The sequence below is a fragment of the Acomys minous genome (assembly GCF_964271855.1).
Source record: "Acomys minous genome assembly, chromosome: 19".
Classification (NCBI taxonomy): Eukaryota; Metazoa; Chordata; class Mammalia; order Rodentia; family Muridae; genus Acomys; species Acomys minous.
The window spans coordinates 49,011,807-49,036,790 of NC_140499.1; the positions used below are offsets into that span (position 1 = coordinate 49,011,807).

Below are 24,984 nucleotides of genomic sequence, written 5' to 3' on the forward strand. Positions count from 1 at the left end.
TGTCTCCACAACCACAACAACAATAACAAAACCCACTTTGCCTGAAGTGTCCCTAATATGGCAAATTCTCTACACTGAAAGCTTTAGAGATTCATAGAATCCTTAGGAGTAGTTCTGCGAGTTCACTGGGAAACCTGACCCTGTGCTAGCTTAAGCACTATGAATAAGGCGTATGAAAGGGAGAGTTCAAGCTGTTTGAGAACCCATTGGGAACAACACGGAAGCTAAAGAGAGGGAGCACAAGATGTCTCAAGCTGAAAAAGAAAGACAGAGAATACAAAAAGATATTAAAAGCCCAACAGCCAAGACTGAAAAGCCACCTGGGGATTAGGAAGTGTTCGAAGGCAGCCCATGTTCCAAAGTAATCATTTAGAGCACTGAAGGTAGCTGGCAAAATGCCTTTTACGGTACAATTGCCAAATAATCTTTGCTATTGTTTTCTTGCTTTATTCCCTTTATAAGTTGGTATTTATTCCTTGTGTAGTCATTACTTTATAGTTTACTAGGGACAATGACTATGTGCCTAAAGCCCCATTCCTATCTTCTCCAGAATTCCATTTCCAAAGGCCCACTTGGTTGTAATGGTTATATGTTGCATTTAAAATTAGATGAGAAACAAAGCTGAACCTGAAATTAATTCTAAAAGCTATATGTCTTGGCTGTGCTACTCCTCAGTCACTACGCTTTATCTTTCCTTCTTCCCAAGGAGTGTGCACGTATATGGTAAAGTAATAGGATATACAATGAGAAATTTGTGAGTGACCAACCACTTATCTTATGGGACTTAAGGTCCACTCAATGAGAAGGAACCCCATGCCTGACACTCATAAAGTGGCCAGGAACCTGAGACTAGATAGACAATGGATGTAGGCTAAACCAAATGCACTAGTATGCTAAAGGAACATAGCAATAAAATGACTCCTAAAAATATTCTGCTATACTCTTAGATCAGAGTCTTCCTGAGCCATCATCAGAAAAGCTTTCTCCTGTGTTGGAAAATGATCCAAAAATGGAGGCGTGTGAGGAAAATTCTGAGTGCTTCTGAGAAAACTTCAAAGAATAAAAAACAAAAAAACAAAACAACAACAACAAAAAAAACAAAACAAGGCAAGAATCTTTAAAAACATTAAATTGTTCCTAACAAGTATTTTCATGCTCTCCCGGCGGTAGCAGAGTTGGATGACTTTACTTAGATTATTCATTACAATGGGCTATTATCTGTTTATATGTCTCTATAAGAAAAAACATGCTTTACAACATGCAGCTTGCACTTATGATTCTATACAGCTTGAACTCATGAGAATTTACTCATGTGATCTTTTTAAACACTTGGAGTATAAATTGTTGCTATTCTGAATATAGTTGATTGTTGCATGAGACTGTAGTCTGACTCATTTTTAGGCTCCATTCTTCCAGGTTCCACAACCCCTAATATGTAAATTCTCCTGTAATAGATGAAGACAAATACAGAGACTCACAACTAGGCAATGTGTAGAGAATGAGAGGCCTTGGAACACTTGGCCTGAAATAGATGGCTTCACCAAATCACTCTCACTGAGGCTCAGGATATTCTGGGAGGGGCTATGGAGAAATGGTAAGGGCCAGTGGGAATGGAAGACAATGAAACGGTGCTTTGTAGATACAGCAGGACCGGCACACACATGAACTCACTGTGATTGTGGCATCATGTATAGGGCATGTACATGTCTAAGCCACATGGGGTCTGGGTGCTGAGAATAAATGTGTATCAATGTGTGTTTATGACTGTTTCCTGTATATGCAAGTGCATGTGTCTGAGAGAGTGAAGGATTGTGGGCATGTGAAGATGAAAGATCACCTTTTGATTCCTTCCACAGAAGCCATTCATACTTATATTTTGTTTTGTTGTGAGTATGGGTCTTTTTGCATATATATATATATAATATAATCTTTTACTGGATAGTTTTGTGTCAACTTGATAAAAGCTATAATCATCCGAGAGGAGATGGCCTCAACTTAGAAAATGCCCCCCATAAGATCAGCCTATAGGCAAAACTGAAGTAGTGCACTTTTTAAAATTAGTGATAGAAAAGTAAGGTAAGCCCATTCCGGAAGAGCACATCTCTGATCTGGGAGTCCTGGCTTCTATGAGAAAGCACTTTGAAATAGCCATGAGGGGCAAGCCAGTTAGTGCTTTAAATTATCAGAAAATTATGGGAAAATATGAAATTAAGAAATCAAGGATGGCGCCGGGCGTGGTGGAGCATGCCTTTAATCCCAGCACTCGGGAGGCAGAGGCAGGCGGATCGCTGTGAGTTCGAGGCCAGCCTGGTCTACAAAGTGAGTCCAGGATGGCCAAGGCTACATAGAGAAACCCTGTCTCGAAAAACCAAAAAAAAAAAAAAAAAGAAAAAAAAAGAAATCAAGGATGGAATTATCGTTCTTCACAAATGTCTTAGTTTTCCATATATCTTTAGTATTTCCACTCAGATATTATCTCATCCCGATTACCACCCAAAGGACACTCTCCCTGTGCATAAGGCAAATTCTGGTATGCCTTCTTAATACTGTAGACCAGGAGCAGTCCCTCCACAAGCAGCAACGCTAAAAGCTGAGGAGAGGTTCGTGGTTTTGGTTGCCTCTCTCTTCCTCTCTTCCCCTGCTTGCGCTATGCGTTTTATATATTCCAAGTCACGTTTGTTTTGCCGAAATTGTGTCTTTTTCTTCCACCTTGGTTTCCTTGCATATTCTTCCTCTGTGTTTTTGTTTTGTTTTGTGTGTGTGTGTGTGTGTGTGTGTGTGTGTGTGTGTGTGTGTGTGTTTTAGCAGCTACGCCCAGATTCTCTGTGGTTCCTGCAAGAAGATAAACTTTTCCCATATTTATTTGGTTTTTAGTGTGTGTATAGAGAGCCTATGCATACATGATTACACATGCGCAGGCGCATGTTGTGTTGGTGCATGTGCATGAGTATGCATGTGTGTACGAGGCCCAAAGGAGCCTCTGTATGTTTCCAGTATTTCTACAGAAGTGATTCTAGCTAGCCAGCTTCCCCTAAGGAGCCTCTCTCTGACTCTCCTAATTCTTGAGGGCTAGCATTACAGGCTACAACGGTGCACACCCATCGATCTGCATGGATTCTGGAGATCCAAAATCTAGCAGTAGCAAATACTGTATCTTTGGACCCATGTTCCTAAAACACTTGTTCATTCTCAACATTAAATCATCCTGATGAAAAAAAAAATGAATGCATGGCAGACTGGGTAAATACTTCTAAGAGAAATGAGGAAAATGCAAATAATTACAAATTTGGAAAAGAAAACATTTAAGAAAGATCTAGCAAAGTGGTAGTCAGAGACTGGAAAGTGTAGTGATAAGAACCAGCAAGGTTGGTGGATCTGGACCCAGGGAGTCCTACACAAACTACTGTACTAACCAAGAATAATGCATGCAGTAAACATAGACCCCCATTCAGATCTACCCAATGGACAACATACTCTCCACAGTTGTGTAGAGAGGGGGGACTGACTCTGGCATGATCTCTGGTGCCCCCTGTTTGACCACTTCCCCTTAGTGAGGAGTCTGGTGGCACTCAGAGGAAGGGGAATCAGGCTATCTGGATGAGACCTGATAGGCTGTGATCATATGGTAGGGGAGGAGGTCCCCTTCTGTCACAGACCTAAGAGAAGGAAATAGGGTGAAAGAGGGAGAAATGGAGAACAAGAAAAGACATGTGAGGGGATAATAATCAAGACAGAATATGAATAAATTACTTAAATAAAACAAAAGAAATAACAGTGGTTCTAGATGATAACTGAAATTTGAAGAAAAAAAAATATGACCAGTTAAGACTCCTTTTCCATTGAGGACTAAGCAAAAAGAAGCTTAAATGTTTCCAAGTGTGGATATAAGTAAACAACTCTCTCCTGCAAAAGTATTGTTCAAGAATGATGTTGAATCCTATGACAGAAACTGGAAAAGTTTATAGACTCTGTGGCTCAAATGACTGCCAGGGAGCTCTGTTCCTTTCAATATTACAAATTGAAAACACTCTATTTCCGTCAATTATTTTAAATGAGAACCCTTATAGCGTCCATATGCTTTCTCAGTGCCTTGCTCAGTTACAGGTTGTGTTGCCTGAATTCCCACAAGGCTTCCTTTGTAGGAAAGATATTTGCACAGATCTTATTCTTCAAATGCTCATAAACTGCAAAGGCTAGAATAGTCTGAAAAATAGCGCACATTCGTGCATGTGTTCTTTCGAAGTCCTCAGAGAACATTCACTTGCATTTTTCAAGTTAAGCTTTCTTGTCCTCTCTTATTAGCCCCACAATGCAGCTGGGGCCTCAGAGACAATGTGCTTTAAGTAGCCTCTATTTATAGAGAGAAGCAAGGGAGGGCAGAGCCAGACTGTCACAGACTCTCCTCTAAATATTTAGACTCTCATGATGTTTCTGTCTCTGGTATCAGTTTTGAAAATGAAGTTATTAAGGGAGGAGAGGTACTCATCCGTGGCAGATTCAGTGTATCCAAGGCGGTCTGCTTTCAGAACAGTGACACAATAGTCATATCCATTTCACACATTGCAGCGCGCTGGCTCTTCTTTCTGAGAGCACGGCGCTGTGAACCTTGACAACCACGCCACACTTTGATCCAAAGCAACTTACAAGGCAAACGTGGTGTTTTCGTGCTAGCCTACATTTGTTTCCTTTTCCTTCGGTTGAGTTGCATGCGGAAGGGATGGTGATGATAGGCTAGCTGAGGACTTACTTTCAGAGAGCAAAGGAAGAGCAGGAATTTGGGGCTCATCCTCCTCCGGTTCTTCCTTAAAGTATTTGTCAGGGTCTAGAAGAAACTCAGGCTTACTCACTTCAGGGAGCTCTTTCAGGATTCCAAGGCTTAAGGACCCAAATATGCCTTCCAACAGCAAATTTTAAGGGAAAGAAGAGAGGAAAAAGGACAATGTCATTAACTCTTTGAAATGAGCGACTGCGTTAAATTTTAACCTTTCTGTCACTCAGCTGGTGCAGCTGCAGGGACCACTACATCCTCTAAGCACAGCTTCTCAACATAAGCCTACAGGAGCCTTTCTGCTCAAAGGGACAAAGAGGAACTCAAGGCTTCCTTTTCATTTATTTTGCATTTTGTATATTTTTCTACAATATTCCCTTGAAAGTAAGCATTCTACAGTTTTTGGAAAGGCTTCAGTTTCTCTTTTATCTCCAAGAAAATTATGTCCTTTGTGAAATGGAATATGTTTTTTCAGTGTTTCTCGAACAAAAAGAATCTAAAATTTTGAATTGACAGATACGTTTTCATTCCACTATAATATAAGCCAGAGCGGCATTTTATTTATTTTGTCTGTGAAAAAGTAGAGGATCTATGTGAGCCACACATTAAAAGCAAAGTTTTACATGAACTGTAAAAAGTTTTTGCCTCATGTGACAAGTGAATAATGAAAAAAATTCAATTCATAAGTAAGCAGGAACTGTGTTTTTCTTATCACGGTGCACTTGATCTAGGAGGCATACTCTTAAGTCCACGGCTCTCCGACTTTATCACTCGTAAGAACTGTAAGTTAGAGAGCTTGTTAAGCCATGGATCACCATGTGCCATACCTGGCTTCTGATTGTGTGTGTGTGTGTGTGTGTGTGTGTGTGTGTGTGTGTGTGTGTGTGTCTTTGTGTGTGCAAAAAAGAGAATGAAGGTACCAGAATTTACATTTCTTTCCTTTTTTTAATTAATTTATTCATATTACATCTCAATGGTTATCCCATCCCTTGTATCCTCCCATTCCTCCCCTCCCCTATGACTGTGACTGAGGGGGACTTCCTCCCCCTTTATATGCTCATAAGGTATCAAATCTCTTCTTGGTAGCCTGCTATCCTTTCTCTGAGTGCCACCAGGTCTCCCCATCCAGAAGACGTGATCAAATATGAGGCACCAGAGTACGTGTCAAAGTCAGTCCCCACTCTTCACTCTACTGTGGAGAATGTCCTGTCCATTGGCTAGATCTGGGTAGGGGTTTAAAGTTTACGGCCTGTATTGTCCTTGGCTGGTGCCTTAGTTTGAGCGGGACCCCTGGACCCAAATCTGCCTATCATAATGTTCTACTTGTAGGTTTCTAGGACCCTCTGGATCCTTCTACTTTGCCATTCTCCCATGCTTCTCTCATCTAGAGTCCCAGTAGGATGACCTCCCCTCTGTCCCAGTTTCCTGGTAAGTGAAGGCTTTCATGGGACATGCCTCTTGGGCTAGTATGCAGATATAAATGAGTATTTACCATTTGACTCTTTCTGCTTCTGGATTAACTCACTCATTATGATCATTTGGTAAAGAATTTACATTTCTAATGTGTTCCATAATGGTGAGGGTGCCCGGCCAGTACTCACTCTTTGAGAGTCAGGGTGCTAAGTCAAGCACTCATCCCATTTGTAAGGGGTCATTACAGGTTTAAAATCTCACATTCCTCATCACTAATTTATAGGTGCTCACACAACTGATGAGTTCTACACCATTTACCAACTACAAGTGTGTTGAACTTATGAAGCCATGCTCTGAGGTAAGACAGCTGGCAATGGTTAATGTATTTTACATGTGATATGTCATAGATACCTGACAAAAATGCACTTATGGAATGGTATTCTCAACAGGTTGTCATGTACATTTTGAGAGTAGTTTCACCAAAAGTGCTAAAGTCACTATATCTGCCTCATGAAAGTCCAGCTATTAAATATGTTTTAAAGAAAATGTTATAGTAAGCAGTTTCATTAAATTTTATGGCTTCAGGAATAATCTTCATCTATGCCTCTAAGAATCAGAGAAATAGACTTTAGTGTAACAATGATTCCATGCTACAATTATCATAAGCAATATCATCATCATCATCATCATCATCATCATCATCACCAATCATCATTTTGAGACAGGACCATCTTATGTTAAGTACAGTCTCAAATTTCCATGCTTAAATTGCCAATATTCATGTCTTAAATGCTGGCACTACAGATATACACCACCATTATAGGTTTTCAATTATATTTTTCTGTAATTTTTCTGGTCATTCGAAAACTAGATTAGAATGATATCTTTTACATATAGCTTTGGGATTCCTGGAAGGAAAATACTTTTCACTCATTTCATATTTTATCTCTTTTGTTTTTGAATAAAATTAATGGTTTTAACTAATATATAAAAAGAATACATACATTAATAAATTGGTGCTATTTGATGTTTTTTACATACTTAACATTGTATATGTATGAATCAATCTAAATGTATGTTCCCAAAGACTTATCATTTTATAATGAAAAAAAATCCTACTATATAAAAGGCCATGGGACCTTCTTGCTTTTTTCCAGTTATTGTTCAAATTTTTCCCATTCTTCCTCCTCCAATCCCCCAACTTCCTTCAGATCAACATTTTTAGATTCCACTCCTAACTGTATTAATGGGTAGTTTTCACAGCAAATGAGTCTAAGATTCATAATCACATGGCAAACACACCTCTGAAAGTGTTGGTAAGCAGGTCTCCAGAGAGGTTTAAATGATGAGGGAAGACCCACGCTAAATATAGGCGGCACCACCCCATAGGCTATGATTCTAGACAGGGTAAAAGGAGAAATAATGCTTAGCAACAGCATTCATATCGCCCTATCTGCTTCCTATAGACACAGTCTGCCATAATGAAACTAAGATGTAAGGCATGCAGATGCTGTACTCACAGAGCCATGTCACTTGTCCCTTATTTGTTGTTTTTTGTTTTGTGTTTTTCTTGGGGTTGTTTAGCGGTTAGTTAAAGTATTTTGGTGCTATTCTTATTTTTGGAACTTATATAGTTTTTCTGGCTTAGATGGCTTAGACCTTAGAATATGTTATGTATGCTGTAAATCTTGCATGTTATTTAATGGGCTTGTCTTACCATCCTCTTTCATCAGATGAAGAGAATAAAATCACACATTATATTTATTAAGGAAAAATGAACGTTCTTACTAGACAACATAGTTCTCTGTTCTAGTAACATTATTCTATAAAATGTCATTCTAGACTGTGTCAACAGCAATTACTTACTGGCTGATTTTTGTAGAATTTCACCACAACAAGGTTTATATGTTTTTTTCTTACAGATATTTCTCTTCTTATATTTTAGACTGAAATTCATTTCTTCTGATGATCTGAAGCTGAAATAAATAATTCATGATAAAATGTAAAAATGGCTATAAGGATGAGCAGATTCTTTCTTGTTATGGTAATATATATATATATTTTACTTTTACAGAAAGTGTGTTTATTTCTATGTTTGTAAGTCACGATAGCGATACATGTATAAACTGGTGAAGCCATTCCTAGAACAAAAATGTCCAATACTCAGGTGATAGCATAGAAAAGAGAATACAAAGGTGTAGTCCAGAAAAGACTTTTCTATAGCTTCGAAGTCAGGGGGAAATGATACAAAGGAAAATTTGACTGTAACAAATTTACATTTCCCTTGCCTTGTGTTAGATGCCAAGACCCACAAACAGTGAGCATTGTTGGCATCTGTCAGCACTTCTTAAATCATGGCTCTTGTCTTATATTATCAAAAGCTAAAAGTATTTTTAAGCTTCTTCTATATGGATCTATAAGAAAACTTTAGATGAGCTGAAATGAACATAAAATCCCCTATCAATGGGAAGCTTGGTGGCTAATCTTGGTTGTCAACTTGATTACATCTGCAATCAACTAAAACCCAAGCAACTGGCACAAATGTAAATGATTTTATTGATTGAACCATTTGAGCTGGGAAGACATACCCTACACCTGGGCCATGCTTTCTGGTAATAGCACAGGTAAAAAGACATAGAAGAAGGAAACTCTGGTATTTTGTGTGTTTGCCTCCAGTTTTACTGGAAACTTCATCAATCCTGTTTATAAGGCATTCCTTTACTGGTGTTCTGACCATTTTCTTTGGCTTTGCAGTCTTAACTGGAGACCAGAATCTCTCCAGGAAACTTCTGGCACTCTATCACCAGACTGGAATCAGTCTGATGGATGTCTACTGGATTCTTGGCCTTTCTGCAGGAAGATAGTCATGGTTGGACTAAGCAGACCGCACTTTCAAAGCTACTCTAATAAATTACACACACACATACACACACACACACACACACACACACACACACACACACAAAGACACACACACAGAGAGAGAGAGAGAGAGAGAGAGAGAGAGAGAGAGAGAGAGAGAGAGAGAGAGACTCAGTTCTGTTCCTTTAAAGAACTCTGACTAATACAAGGTGAAAAAAAAATTTTTTTTTGGTTTTTTGAGACATGGTTTCTCTGTGTAGTCTTGGCTGTCCTCAATTTGCTTTATAGACCAAGCTGGCTTCCAACTCACAGCAATCCACCTGTCTCTACCTCCCGAGTGCTGGGATTAAATGTGTGCACCACCACCACCCAGCTTAGGAAATCTTTTATTCCATTATTCAGCACTGCAAGAAAAGAGAAAATTATCTCAGATACTTACCATTCACTACCATAGGTGTCCAACTTAACATATGAAACTTCTGTTTTCAAAAGTCACCATGAGTGTGCAAAGAACACCAGATCTGAAAATAACCACCTTCCTCAAGTCATGTGGAACAATGGGAATTTTTCCCTTTTTTGAATCCCTTTCCCATATTTTCCTGGTCTTTCATGTTCACCACTCTCCCACCTGATAGTTTTTATTTCTAATTATGTTACAGGTTTTATAACTATGGAGTCATGACACAATTCTTAAAACCTCAGTCTCAATTTTCTTTCTATATAATGGTTATTATCTCCAGATATAGTGCTTGGAAACAAACTCCAGTTTTCTACAACACCAGCAAAGGCCTTTACCATTGAGGTATCTCTCTGACCATCTTGCTGTGGTTTTAAACAGGTCCAATAGACAAAAGTTCCATGGTGTGTCTATTTTTATACTATTTTACAAACTCAAGATCAATACAAGTCAATCTACGTATCATTTTTAAAGTTACTACCAGATGTACCTTATATGATTTAAAAATTTATTGATAGATTTTTTTATTCATTAATAAACATTTCACTCTGGGAGGCACTTATAGGCTTATAAAAAGACAACCCTTACTCTCTTTTTTTTTCACCTTTGGGTTTTGAAGGAGAGAAACCTGCTCTTTAGGATCCCAAGTGTGGGATCAGAACAGTCTCTTGAGAGAACAGGTGATGTTAATTCACTGGAAGAGTAATCACTTCGTGCAGGAGCTGAATTGCTGCCAGCTGAAAAGATCCCGTGAACAGACTCTGGGAGGAGATATATAAATGAGCCCAGAACTGGCAGCAGGGGGATTGGAGACTTGGGAAAGATTTGACTGTTCATTGCTGCCCTTCAAGATGCTCCTAGAGAAAACCGCTTGAGGGAAGGCTTCAGAGCTCTGGCTCCTGCTGAGGCTCTGGGGTCTGGTTACCCCAGGTTCCAGTGAAAGAAATCCTGCAGCTCCCGACCAGAGAATCGTTCCTCGGAACTGATATCCTTAAGGTTTTGTTATTGTGTCCATTAATCGTCATTTCCTATCGTTTTGGTTAATCGGGTTATAACTGACGTAGGTTCGGTCACTAAGTTGTTAATAAAATATTTTGGTTAAGAAAATTGAGTCTACAGGGTATCTCACCTTAATACTTATTATGTTTTTAAGAAAGCAATATTAGGAGCTGGAAAGCTACCTCAGTAGTTAAGAGTGCTTACTGCTCATGAAGAGGACCAGTGTTCAGTTTCAAGTACCCACATGCCAGCTCACTACTGTCAAGTTCAAAAATAATCTCTGGACAGATGACTATCAATGGTCCACATTAGTATACCAAAGTAGATGCTGGCCTTCAGGTGGTCTCAGTATCATAACTATCTGTAGCTCTTCTCCACTTTTCTCACCCTGTCACCTACCCCGAACATCTTCAGCGTATTGCCTTCCTTTTCCCCCAGGTTCTTCTTCTATATAACCCTGCCATTTCAGCTGTGCGACCTCTCAGTCATCTCTTTGTCTTCCTCTCTTTCTTGCCCCTGTGTCTTGGTCATCTCTCCTCTTCCTTTCTCACTCTCACTCCTCTCTTCCTTTCACGGACTGGCTCAGTCTGCTGGCCATATTCTTTTCCTGCTCTAGACTCTGCCTGATGTCTGTAGCTGTACTTTTCCTCATATCTGTACTAAAAAACCTTCTTCACTTTATATAATCATGTCCTCGCTTTTTATAGCTATCACCTATAACTCTTGTTTCAGGGAATCTGATGCTTCCTGGTCTTCATGGGCTGTGATAAGCAAATGGTGTACATGAACTTATAAAAACATACATATACAGTTACAAATAAAATAATTAAATTAATTTTAAGAAATTATTTATCTTACAATTCAATATTAGTGCCTAATTATTAGATAAACTGCAAATTTTATTAGTGTCCATCTTGCTGGTTTTCCTTAGTGTTTTTTTTTCTGTAATGTTGAAATTCTGTTTAAGTATCTGAATTCTGAGCCTTCTTTAGCTTACGACACTTTCTCATATTTTCTTGTTATTGTTTAACACAACCTTGATGGTTTCAAGGAACACTCGTCATGTTCTTAGCATACTAACCCTTAATTTGGACATGCCTGATGGTTTTTCATGTGGTTGTGCTGGAGTTATTGGTCATTGAAAGCAAGGCAACAGGGCTGAAGTGCCATATTAATTACACACTATCATGGACATATTGTCACTTGACTGTTGATATTAACCTTTACTACCCAGTGACTATTATATTGTCAGGTTCACCAATAAGAAGCTTGCTGTACTCTTTGTCATTTAATTTTTCTTTACAACAAAGTTACCAAACCACTAATAATTTAAGGGAAGTGAAGAGAAAAATTAGACTCTATTCCTGAGTGTTTTTGTATTTGTGAAAGATCCATTTGGAATCACAAATTTTCTAAGAGAGGTTTGTGTAATACTCCAAATTAACCTGTATGCGCCACCTGGACAAGAACCAGGTAGTTCTTGAAAAACAACAAAGCTTTATGGGAAAGTACGGTTGCCTATAGGTTGGTCATTATGAGCCATTGCAATGGCTTGAGGCCATACCAACTAGATGGACCAAAGTCCATCTTTTAGTCATTATTTAATATTTAATAAATTTTGCTTCAAATTTGGCCCAAAATGGTGAAGTAGGTTTTTCTGGAGAATCTCATGATTAACAGCTTGCTCTCTGAAAATAAACTGTTAGATGTGACGTTCTTACCTAGTAATGCTGGATTAGATTCCATCAAAATAGGCTATTACCTACAAAATTAGAATATTATCAGGACTGGAGAGAGGGCTCACTGTTAAGAGCACATACTGCTTTTGCAGGGGACCCCAGTTAGACCCCACATACAGTTTGGATGACTAACATCAACTGCTTGTAAATCCAGCTCCAAAAGAATCCAACCCCTTGGACCTCCACAGATATCTACATTTATGAACACAAACCCACACAGATACAAACACACACACACACACACACACAGAGAGAGAGAGAGAGAGAGAGAGAGAGAGAGAGAGAGAAAGTAATAAAAAATAAATATTTTGGAACCTAGTATAGTATTTAGCCACTTCTGGGCTTCCCAGGATAATCTGGGCATTTTAAGATTGTAAGGAAACCTGTTACAATAAAAATTTGGTAGTGATTACAGGGAAGGTAGGCTGTCATAGAGGCCAACTTTGTAACTATTGGATTAATAATACAACTTCACTAGAAAAGTATCATAGACATAAATTGGGTACAAAAAGTTGAGAAGTAGGAAGGTTCTATATCTGAATAGTTAACACCAGACCTTGACTTCCCAAAGTGTGACGACCTCATACCTATATTGGACCATTCGCTCTTTGCAGCTTCATTCAGTATAGTTTAAATTAAGTATCTTTTGTAAAACAACTGACCAAGAAATTGTTTCATGCAGAGATAGACAGAAGTAGGCAGAAAGTAAAAATAAAAAATCTTCCAGGAATTATATAGTGTATTGATTGACTTACTTAAATGACTACTATAGAATAGGATTAAGGCAAAGGTCATCTCTGTATAAAGCTAGATTGTAAAGTTATCTATATATCCCATGGTCTTTTCACAGATATCTACCGTTCAGAAGAGTGGTCAGCATGAAAATATACCAGGACCTAGAAAGAGGTAAATATTCCTAAGAGAAGATTCACGATTATATAATGAAGCAGTGCAGCATGTGTACAGCCACAGGCATCTAAGGGCAGTGAGACCTGTTGTTGATGTCTCTGGTGGCTGAAAGCCACTTGTCCCTCTAAGAAGTTGTAGGACCCCAGCCTGCTGAGGGGGTCTCATAACTAGTTAGCATATCACAGTCTCCTTTGTCATCAGAAGGAACCAGTTAAATCTCTTGAACAACTAAGAATGGCCATGCACAGCCACCAATGGCCTGCTTTTTTTGGAAGGAAAATGGAAGAAGAGTGGGTAGAGGAATGCATCTGGAGAAGAGAGAAGGTGTGTGTGTTTGGAGGGGGACTAGAAGGAGTAGGGGGAGGCAAACTGTGGCTGGCATGTATATATGAGAGAAGAATTTTTTAAAAAATTAATCAGACGAGTGCAATAAAAGTGTTAAATAAAATTTCATGGTTTTTTTTTCCTTCAAAACTGGTTTACATGGTAGGGCGGGAGGGTGTACTATGGCTTCAGCAGACTGGACATCAGTTGCTCTCTGCTCTGGATGAAGACAAGGAATATGGTAATTGTGAGAAGAATTCCAAAGTCGTCCTAGGCATGAAAAGAACAAAAAATAGTAGGGGCTCTGCTACAGCAAGTACTTCACAAAATCCTACGTGATCTGGAAAGTAATTCTTCATCATTAATCTGCTACATGCTGGGCAAGCAGCATAGCATAACAGAAATGTTTTACCCTTACAACTAGAAGGTCTGTTTGAAACCTTTGCATGGTTGTTTGATTCTCTCTTCTTGACTTGTCCAGAGGTGAAATGGAAGCGAAAACAGAATCTGTCTTCTGGGAGTATAGTGAGAATAAATGAGTTAAGTGAAAAAGGACTTTAAGCAGTTCCTGGGATGTACTAACTTACTAACGTAGTAGATGTGGATTACTATTATTTTATTCAACAACATGACATGAATTTATGCTAAGAAAGGGCCTCCAACATCACTCTCTAGAAAGTTCTAGTTCCTTGGTAACTATCAGAATCATCAGACAAAACATCAAGAAATATGACTCACTCTCAAAACAATAGCTTACATTTTTAGGGTTTTAAAAACCTAAATTTTAAAAATTAATAGATTTTCATATTTCATATCTGAGCATAGGATAATTATCACCAGAAAACATTTGCAAGATCTGACTATGAGTCCTTTAAGACTTTAGTTTTAATTTTAGCTTCTCACATGACATCTATTGGCAAAATAATTAGGTAATCAATAGCACATACAATTTTAAATATCAACTCCTTAATAATAATTTTATCACATAGAACACTATTATTACAAGGGTACAAGAATCACTAATAATGAAGTGTAGCTTCTGCTTTATGAAAATTGCTGGGAAACATGTACATTTCAATTTTATTTTTCATCTGACTTTATCCTGTTTTCTTATAATTAATCCCCTCTATAAATTACTTTTGAAATGATGGATAAAGGGAAAAATGTGACAGATAGTCAAAGAGGTAATGAAATTGCTTACTATTTCTGTAGAATAATAATGAACATTGATTAATGGGTCCTATATGAATGGATAGATTTGTCTTATCCATAATAGTGATTAATGTAGCAGCACATGCCTGTAAGATGTTACATGAATGCATCCTTTTTTTTGCATGAATGCATCTTATAGGAATCCTTCAAAGAGAGGCTGAATGCATTTCTTAAAGATGTTACTGTGATCAGGCTAATATGCCTCTATTATTTCTTTCAACTTCCTTATTGAATTATTAGACATTAATATTCACAGAAAAATGATCATATTCACAAACAAAAACTCCAGTTCAAAACAATGAGGAAGCTATCATGGGGGATAGGTGTGTGTGTGGGGGGGTGTATGGATGTGGGGGGGCTGTCTGGACACACCTTTAATCCCAGCACGTGGACAGCAGAGTCAGGATGATCTCTGTGAGTATGAGGGAAGCCTGGGATATATACTAGGTCCAAGGCCAGCCAGTACTAAACAGTGAGATTCTATCTCAAAATCAACCTCTCCCACAAATACACACACACACACACACACCATGCATGCATGTATGCATGCACATGCACCTATAAAAGAAAAAAGGGAGGAGGAGGAGGAAAAGAGAAAGAAAAACTAACAACAACAACAAAAAAAATTAAGGGATGACCAATGAGATAGTTCAGTGTGTGAAGGAACGTGTCACCAGTCTGAGGATCGAAATTCAATCACTGGAACCCACATAGTAGAAGGAGAGAACCAACTACAGCAAGCTGTCCTCTGATCTTCAGACATACACTGAGGCCTGTGTGCATATACACGTGTTCATACATACATAGGACAGCAAATACATGTAGAAATGGTGACTTCTGTGCAATACCAAGCCAATCAGCATTCCAGTGTGGCTTGGGCAGGGACTCAGGAGCCCACACTCCCAGCTGAGGACCATTGATGTGTGCTGGGGAAGGGGATAGTCAGTTTCCTTTAAGGGTGTGGCCCTCAGCTGTGTTCCAGTACATGAAAACACACTTTTGAGTATACCTAGGAAACACTAATTAAACTCAATGGGTTATTAAAATGTTAAAAGAAAAGAGGGCTTGAAATTAAAAGGGACAGTGGGAAAGGGGAGTGGATCTGAGAAGAGTTAAGGAAAAGCATCATGTGAATAAAACTGAAATACATGCATATATGTTGCAGTTAATTTATAAGCACTGCCCAATAATGTTTTATTAGCCCTATCATTATTATTATGGCAGTATTTTATAACCTGCTATCAATCAATAAAATGGACACCTGTTATATTTTAATATAGCCTTGCTTCACTTGGGGCAGGACAGATATTAATTCCATAAACCACCTCCCATATGGGGTCAGGTATTGCTTCTAATAATTTCTATCAAGCTACCTCTCCTGCATAACCTGAAAAACTTGCTAATTATCATCATCTGGGCCAAACCCTCCATTCATGCCGGCCATGTGCTTCTTTCTCTACCTAAGCCATGAGCTAGCCTTCCTTCTTTCCCCTCATCCTCCTCCTCTCTTTCCAAGATTCTCTCTGTCTCCCAAAACCTGGAAACCTTAGCCATTCCTATCCCATTTGCCTGCCCAGGTGTGTCAGCTTTTTAATTGGTCTAATAGGAATAAATTTTTAAGCAAGGTTACATAGAAATCTTGGGGCACAGAGATAGCAAGCAGTAATTATCATCAAAGTACATCATCCTAACCTCCAACACACATACAGAGAGAGAGAGAGAGAGAGAGAGAGAGAGAGAGAGAGAGAGACAGACAGACAGACAGACAGACAGACAGAGACAGAGACAGAGACAGAGACAGAGAGAGACAGAGAGACAGAGAGAATGATAATAATAGTGTCTAATCTTGGATCAGAAGCAAGAAGGAAACTATTTTCTCATACGGGATTAAACAAGTTTTAGCAAGATGACCCTGTTTGAGACAGAGTCCTTTTTTTTTGTTGTTCACTGCTGCCTACAGGAGGCAAGCTGCCCCCTGAGTACTTTCAGGAATTCTCCTGTCCACCTGGCATGTATATTTTAAGAATGTGAACTTAGGTTTTTACGCTTGCACAGTAAGTGCTTTATTCATGGTTCCATCTACCCAGCTTCTACTGTATGTGTGGGTGTGGTGGCGGTGGTGTGTGTATTTGTGTGTGAGTGTGTGTTTAAATTATATACTAAAAAATAATAAATTATATACTAAACCTTCCTTCATATTTATACTTTTATTAATTTTGAAAATATTTGCATATGCGAATAATACATAGACAATAGGGAAAGTAGACATATTAAAAACAGAAAGGCCTAAAGGAATTTATTCTATTACTAAAGGCATTTAATATTTTTATTTTTAACATTTTGCACAATAATTGAACAACACGTAGTTAGTTTAATGTACATCCAAATTTTTTTCTCCAATTTTTGGAAAACCTTGGCTTACCATTTTGGGCTAGGAATGTTTATCCCATTTTTACAACATTTACTTGTGTTTATTTTTATAAGTATGCCTGGAACAAAGTCTGTTGAGCAAATGCCTAAAACTTAGCAGCAATTTTGCTTGGTATATTTCATCTTTTTCTTTTTTGCTACTTGTACTTTAAACTTTTTACTTGGTGAAAAAAAATGTGTTGCTTTTACACTGAAAATATATCCTGAAATTATACTCTGTTAATGTTTCATTTTGCATATAATTCCCTAGTTAAAATAATTTAATAGGAATATATGCCAGTGAGCAGCATTCCTCCAAGGCCTCTGCCCCAGCAGCTCGTGCCTCAGGGTTCCTGCCCTGACTTTCTTCAGTGATGAGCTATGATGTGGTAGTCTAAGTCTAACAAACCCTTTCCTCCTCAACTTGTTTTTGTTCATGGTGTTTCATCACAGCAATAGAAACCCTGACTAAAACAGAGCTCAAGCCCCACATATTGCTACCACTTAATAAAAAACTGTCCATAATGATTCTTGTTTCCTATTATAGTCCTTCATTTGTTCCCTCACTCTTTTTCATTTTCAAATAATGTGGTGATTTGCATGAGATTAGCTCCATATCCCTTGTCTTTTGGATACTAGATACGCAGTTGGTGATGCTGTTGGGTGTTTGGGTGGGCTTAGGAGGTGTGCAGCTGCTGGAGGAAGTGAGTCACTGGGGTAGGCTTGGAGGTTTATAAGCTTCCTTGCATCTTCATTTTGTTCTCTGTTCCCTGCCTGTGGGAGGAGATATGAGCTCTCGGCTGTTTCAGCAGCCATGCCTGCCTGCTTGGTGAGGAAATCTTATCCATCGGGGACCATAAGCCAGAAGAAAAGCTCTTCCTTCTGTGAGTTCCTGGTCACAGTACTTTATCACAGCAGTAGAAAAGTGACTAATACAAATGTTTTGTTTTATTTTTTTCCAGAGTTAAAGTCCTTCAAGCTCACCATTCATCTTCATCTTCCCAAGGTTTACATTTAAGATAATTTTAATATCTATCTATTTCTCACACATGATTTTATGAAATATTTTTATCATTATGAAAACCAGATATTCATATATAAGCAAGAATATTATAGGTACCAAATTATTATTTCTAGGAAAAAAAACTTGGGCCATTAATATGAAAATAAAGTTTAGTTATTCTTCAGGTTTCTTTCTTACTCCTTAGCTGTACCTTTTGCTGCCCCCTCCGTCTTTTCCATGATATTCCTCTCATCGAAATGTAATGACATCTGCAATTACCCAAGCATCAAATAAAAAGCTTCCTCAAGTCCCTTCATGTTTTCACATACATTTGTTTTTCTTTTGCATTTTTGTACAAGGACAGGAACTAGCCTGATCCTCTCCTCATGTTTACTCATTTGATTAAGAAAAAGGCCATTGTGATTGAGAAAATATTTTCCAAGGATAAAAAAGTTTTGTAAAGTCTGCAGAAATGAGTGAAAAGCTCAACTGACAACATACAACTGATACATCTGCTGTCACCGTCCTGGCCACATTCCCAGGGGAATCAAGAAACACAGCCAACAAGTCAATCATGAGGATGGGTTCATAACCATTTTCTTTCAATTACTACATAATCTCTAAGTGACATTACTATATACTACCTCATAACAGCAGTCCTAAAGTTATTACAAACTACTATTTGGAATAAAGAAATTTTTTTTAGATTTTATTATTTTTTTTTATTAATTTATTCTTGTTACATCTCAATGGTTATCCCATCCCTTGTATCCTCCCATTCTTCCCTCCCTCCCATTTTCCCCTTATTCCCCTCTCCTATGACTGTTCCTGAGGGGGATTACTTCCTCCTGTATATGCTCATAGGGTATCAAGTCTCTTCTTGGTTACCTGCTGTCCATCCTCTGAGTGCCACCAGGTCTCCCCCTCCAGGGGACATGGTCAAATATGGAATAAAGAAATTTTTAAAGAGAACAAGCAGTTGTTCCAGTGTGATTTTTGTCACTTGAAAAGTAGTCTGCACAATAGAGAAAATTGTGTCTCCCTATCTGGAAATTGTCCACGGCCTTCAGACACAAACTCAGTGTGGGAAAAACAGCCGAGAGAAAACAAAACTCCAGACTTCAGGAAAATCTCTACGTTTAAAACAAACCAGCACTACTTTTCATAAAACAAGGTATCTAAGAGTGACATGGACATGGAATAAAATGAGATAGAAATCCAGTGAGAGGTTAAAAAGTTCAAAACACTGATTTTTAAAAAGTAGTAACCCAATTTGTCATAAAGAATGGAACACTGGGATCCACAAAATGATTTGGCAGTCAAGAGCACTTGCCACCCAAGTGCTGAAAACTTGAGTTCAACCACTGATGGAAGGAAAAGATTGACTCCTGAAAGTTTCTTTTATGACAGTCTACACAAGATAGTGACTGAAAACCATGCTAATTATGCAAACTACAAGTATATGAATCTTTTTATTAGCTGCCAACCAAGAGCAGGCTCATGCCTCAAAGTCTCTTGGTGTTGAAACTCAGAGGTAAAGCAATTTTAAAAAACATAAATACATCAGTGTTTGGAGGGTGGGTTAGAGTAACAGCTCTCTTTTTGCACAGTTCAGTGGTTTTCCAGACAACATACGGCAAATTTTTTCTGAGTTACATTTTCCCTTAGTTATTTTATGTTTTAGACAGCAAAAACATTTATTGTTCTAGTTAATATGTCACCATTTCTGCCAGTCCCAAAAGTGTTGATAAGGTGGAGGTTGTTATTAGGATGTGGAAGGCTGAAGAGGATCTAATCAAACCCAAAATAGAACCAGGACAAGATGTTGACAATGTAGCCATGTCAATCTGAACTCTACTTCATGGTCTCTCTTTGTATCTCCTATTTCTTTTCTTTCTTTCTTTCTTTCTTTTCTTTTTTTTTTTTTGCATTTATTTGTCTCTGTCTCTCTCCCTCTCCCTCTATCTCCCTCCCTTTCTGTCTCTTATAAAAGAAAATAAAAATTATTTATAAATGGAAAACAAGCATGTTGGCTTGAATATATAATAATTACACTGACTGCTATAGTGAATATATATAGTGAATATATATATATATATATATATATATATATATATATATATATATATATATATATATATATATATAGGAACCATGATTTTTCCATGCTGTCCTTAGTTGACTAATTTTACTCATCTGCAAATTGACTTGGTAGGAGCACCTTATGCTAAGTAAAGTCTTTCCATTCTCTGTATTCTATGCTTGCACATATTGGCAATGTTCTGTTTCTAAATTGAAAATGTCCTTTGCCTGAGAATAAATTGCTACTTGACATTCTGGAAAGCTACAATTCAAAGAGATGGAAGAATAAATAGCAAAGTTCAATTTAGTATAACAGAATGCTAAAAAGAGAACGTTTATCTTTTGTCTCTATGTCAGCAGGAGAAAGCATCTAAAAGCAAAATTATTAATTAGGAGTTTTAAAAGTCTATCACCTCTTGTACCAAAGTAATGTGATAGATTCCTTGTACTAGCCCATTGTACCAAGTGGGGGGGATAGTTTTAAAGCTGATCTTGTAATGTTTATGTCCTCTACCACACTGGGGAAGGAGCAGAAAAAATTAGTATTATCAGAGGAGATTCACTGTGCACTCATGCCTACTTCCATAAAGTGAAGCATATTTCCCATTCCCTTATTTGAGTTTCAAGTCATGTTGAACAGTCAAAACACTGAAAGTATAAACCATGAAATGACATTAGATGGCAAGAGTAAATTGAAATCTCATTAAGATATAAACAGATGTTTATATCTTAGGCAAATGTTATGAGTAGGAGCACCCCAGTTGAGCAGGATGAGGAATGCAGTAGAGCAGGTGGCACTGTAAGATTATATTATGGATTTCCTATGGGTCAAACTAAAGTTAACTCGAGTACAGTTGTGTAAGGTTCTAATCCAAACACATTGTGTGCATTATCTCAATAGACAACCAATAGGTGCATCAATTTGAAAATTGAAAACAGATCTCTTGGGGAGGACACTAAAGAATTCCCCCAACTGAATGTACTCATGATTAAATGCTCAAGCTTTGCCTGTGTGCTGAAAACTGTGATTCCATCATTTTCCTTCTCCTTTACCTTTTCCATTTCTTAACTTCAACAATTGGAAAACAAATCAGTGAGCGGCTGGGAAACCGGAAAGATAATTTGTGCTGTGCAATACCCTAACAGTCAACATAAAGGACTACTCAATTGAATCATGCTGGGAATTTTATATAACAATTTTCTTATCAGCCTTAAGCACTATTTCTTTCTATATTTTGAATAAGTAGTAAGTGAATTTCATACTTTAAGCAGTAAGTTCAAATGTCTACCAGATTAAACTTTGTAATTATAAATGTGTAAAGGCAGAAGGGCTTTTTATAAGCATATAATGGTTCTTTACTGAATCTCAGTAATAACCTTCCAGACAGTGTTACCAGTAAATTCTAGGAAACATGCAAGTCATAAGTAATACCAATTTTGTTCCAGAAAATAGGAGCAAAGGAACATTTTGTAACTTATTCTAGGGAGCAGCACAGTTCTCATACTAAAACCAGACACAGAAAAACTATAGACCAATCTCTTTCATGAACATAGTTTCAAAACCCTTAACATAATATTGTTAAGACAATTGAATAGTATGTGAAAAGGAATTGTATTGGTAGTCAAGGGGTATTTATTCAAATGTGCAAAGCTTGTCCACAGTTTAGCAATCAATTTTTACAATCTGTCGATCATTCAACATCAAAATAGAATGAGTTGTAGTTAATATAAAAAGAAAAGAAAAATAGGAAAATAGCTACAGATTGGAGAAAAATAAATAATAAGATTTTAGCTTAAAATAATAGTATTCTCTATGGAGAAATAAAAAGTCAAGAAACAATTTTTGAAATAATAAGTTATTATAGCAAGAATTTTTTTACCTTATAACCAATTTATATGTTATCCTGTATGTCTTTATCAAAAATCAAGTTATGTATTATCAACAAATAATTGGAATTTGAAGCACACTATTTTTTGAAGCACACTATGTATATTAGCAGAACTGCTGAAATATTTAAGTATAATACAACAAAATACACAAGAAGATACCTGTATTAAGGAAACTATGAAACTCTAAGGAAAGAAATTATTTAGAGTTGTTTTTGTTTTTAGAGATTGGGTTTCTCTGTGTAGGCCTGATCATCCTGGAACTTGCTCTGTATTCTAGACTGACCTTGAGCTCAAAAATCTGCCTGCCTCTACCTCCCGAGGGCTTTGATAAAGGTGTGCACCACCATTGCCTAGTAGGAAAGAAAATTTTCAAAAAGACCTATACAAATAGAAATATAAAAGTATAGCAGTTTCCTCTGAATTGAAATATTCCCTCTACTGGGAAGGGTCAGCGCTCAAGAGACTCCAGGGAAACAAAAATTTATGTCCTAGAAAGTGAAAATTTACACGATTCTAGTAACCAGCCTTTATAATTGCAGTAAGTAGCTGCCATGTGAGCAGCCAAGCAGTCAAGCAGAACAGAAATGTTTCTTCCACCTAGCCAGCTGCCTGGTTGCAACTTTCATTTTTGCTGGCATGGGCTTTTTAAATATACAGCTACTTTTTTGAGTCAACAATTCTTCTCTATGTTAGCTCTCACCCAGGCTTCCATTAGTAATCCCAATAAAGACTCATTAGTTCACCAGATTATATTTTGGTTCAATCATTAAGGAAGGGTGCGTGTGTTGACTCTCTGGGAGCCAATGGATATATATGTGTTGTGTCTCCTCGGGGACAGCTGTCATATAACTGATAGCCATGGGTAGAAAGAATGCCACTGGTTTGCCCCAAGCTGACCTATATATTCAGTAACAATTGTAATCAAAGTTCTAGAAATTCATTTTATGAATGTCAATGAACTGAAATTTTTATGAAAAGGTTAAGACCCAGGACAGCCAACAGAATGTGAAGAAACAAAAAAGGAATACTATGAACAAACTCTACCTTTCTTCAAGGCTTACTACACAATTGTAGTAACGAAGGCAGGATTTATGTTGATGAAAAACACAGACAGCTAGATCAACGTAATCGACCAAATATCAGAAATAGACTCGGACAAATAGAATGGGGTTATTATTTATAATAGTATTCTACATAATTGTCAAATTGTGAAACAATCAAGACATGATTTGATGGTAAATGATTCATTCATATGACTTAGGAGAAAAGAGAAATGAAATCTCAAGTCTTCAGTGAAATTTGAGGAATTTCAAATAAGTATCACTTAGTGAATGAAGATAGTCTGTAAGAGTGGATCACAACACAACTCTTTTAAAAATATTTTATTAATTTATTCATATAAACACTCAATTGTTAGCCCATCCCTTGTATCCTCCCATTTCTTCCTCCCTCCTGCTTTCTGCCTATTCCTTCCCCTATGTCTGTGACTGAGGGGGACCTCCTCTCCCTGTATATGCTCATAGGGTATCTAATCTCTTCTTGGTAGCCTGCTATCCTTCCTCTGAGTGCCACCAGGCATCCCCATCAAAGGGACGTGGTCAAATATGAGGCACCAGAGTTCATGTGAACGTCAATCCTCACTCTCCACTCAACGGTGGAGAATGTCCTGTCCATTGGCTAAATCTGGATAGGGGTTCGAAGTTTACCACCCGTATTGTCCTTGGCTGGTGCCATAGTTTGAGCAGGACCCCTGGGCCCAGATCTGCCCATCATAATGTTCTTCTTGTACGTTTCCAGGACCCTTTGGATCCTCCTATTTTCCCATTCTCCCATGCGTCTCTCATCTAAAGTCCCAATAGGATGTCCTCACATCTGACCCAATTTCCTGGTAAGTGAAGACTTTCATGGGGCATGCCCCTTGGGCTAGTGTTTAGATATAAATGAATCACAAAACGACTCTTAACTACATGTCATTATGGAATAGACAATGCTATGGAGAGAGGACAATACCTGGGGGTATCTAAACTTAAGCATAGGGGTAGTGTATGAGTGTATGAGAGAAAGAATATAAAGATATTTAAGAATTGAGTCTGAAAGAAGAAATGAAAGACAAGAGTTTAGATGACCTCAACCACCTAGAGAAGCTTTTTTAATTCCAGAAAGATGGCATCCCCAGATCTGGCTACACTGTGAACAGGGCACAGAACTCAGAAATGCAATAACCAGAGCTCAAAACAATGTGGATTATGTGCTTTAAGATGAAGATTTTTCATTTAAGGGTGCAGAATGAAAACCCACAGAAATTGTGCAGCTAACCATGTGAGTCTTACACTATGAAGTTTAACGAACAGCACAATATCAATGTTTGTCCATCACCTATAACAGTCGGCCAGTACAACTACAAGACATGTTGTGGGATAGGCTGATGAGTATGGGGGAATTTTTGATAACTTCCGCTCAAACTAAGGCACCAGCCAAGGACAATACAGGCAGTAAACCTTAAACCCCTACCCAGATCTAGCCAATGGACAGAACATTCTCCACAGTAGAGTGGAGAGTGGGATATTACTTTCTCACATACTCTGATGCCTCAACTTTGACCATGTCCCCTGGAGGGGGAGATCTGGTGGCACTCAGAGGAAGGACAGCAGGTTACCAAGAAGAGACTTGATACCCTATGAGCATATACAGGGGGAGGTAATCCCCCTCAGGAACAGTCATAGGGGAGGGGAATAGGGGAAAATGGGAGGGAGGGAAGAATGGGAGGATACAAGGGATGGGATAACCTTTGAGATGTAACAAGAATAAATTAATAAAGGAAAAAATTAAAAAAAAATAAAAATAAACATTCACTCCCTTCTAAAAAAAATAAAAAATAAACTTCCTTAAAATTTTATAAACCAAATATATATGTACG

The 24,984-nt window shown here is 37.9% G+C and overlaps 1 protein-coding gene across 8 annotated transcripts in view; it reads right to left on the reverse strand.

Moving 5' to 3' along the window:
- The window catches only part of WDR49 (WD repeat domain 49), a 143,201-nt gene that overhangs the window by 8,854 nt on the left and 109,363 nt on the right, over nt 1–24,984 (reverse strand). For 6 of the 8 annotated variants that reach the window (XM_084768381.1, XM_084768379.1, XM_084768378.1 and 3 more), the window contains 2 exons: nt 8,048–8,157; nt 4,748–4,894 (listed from right to left, as the gene is read on the reverse strand). In XM_084768381.1, coding sequence (XP_084624507.1) covers nt 4,748–4,894; nt 8,048–8,157 — 257 coding nt within the window. Of the gene's footprint in view, nt 1–4,722; nt 4,895–8,043; nt 8,158–24,984 lie in introns of those variants that run through there. The other 2 variants (XR_014776645.1, XM_084768384.1) reach the window with 2 other exon arrangements.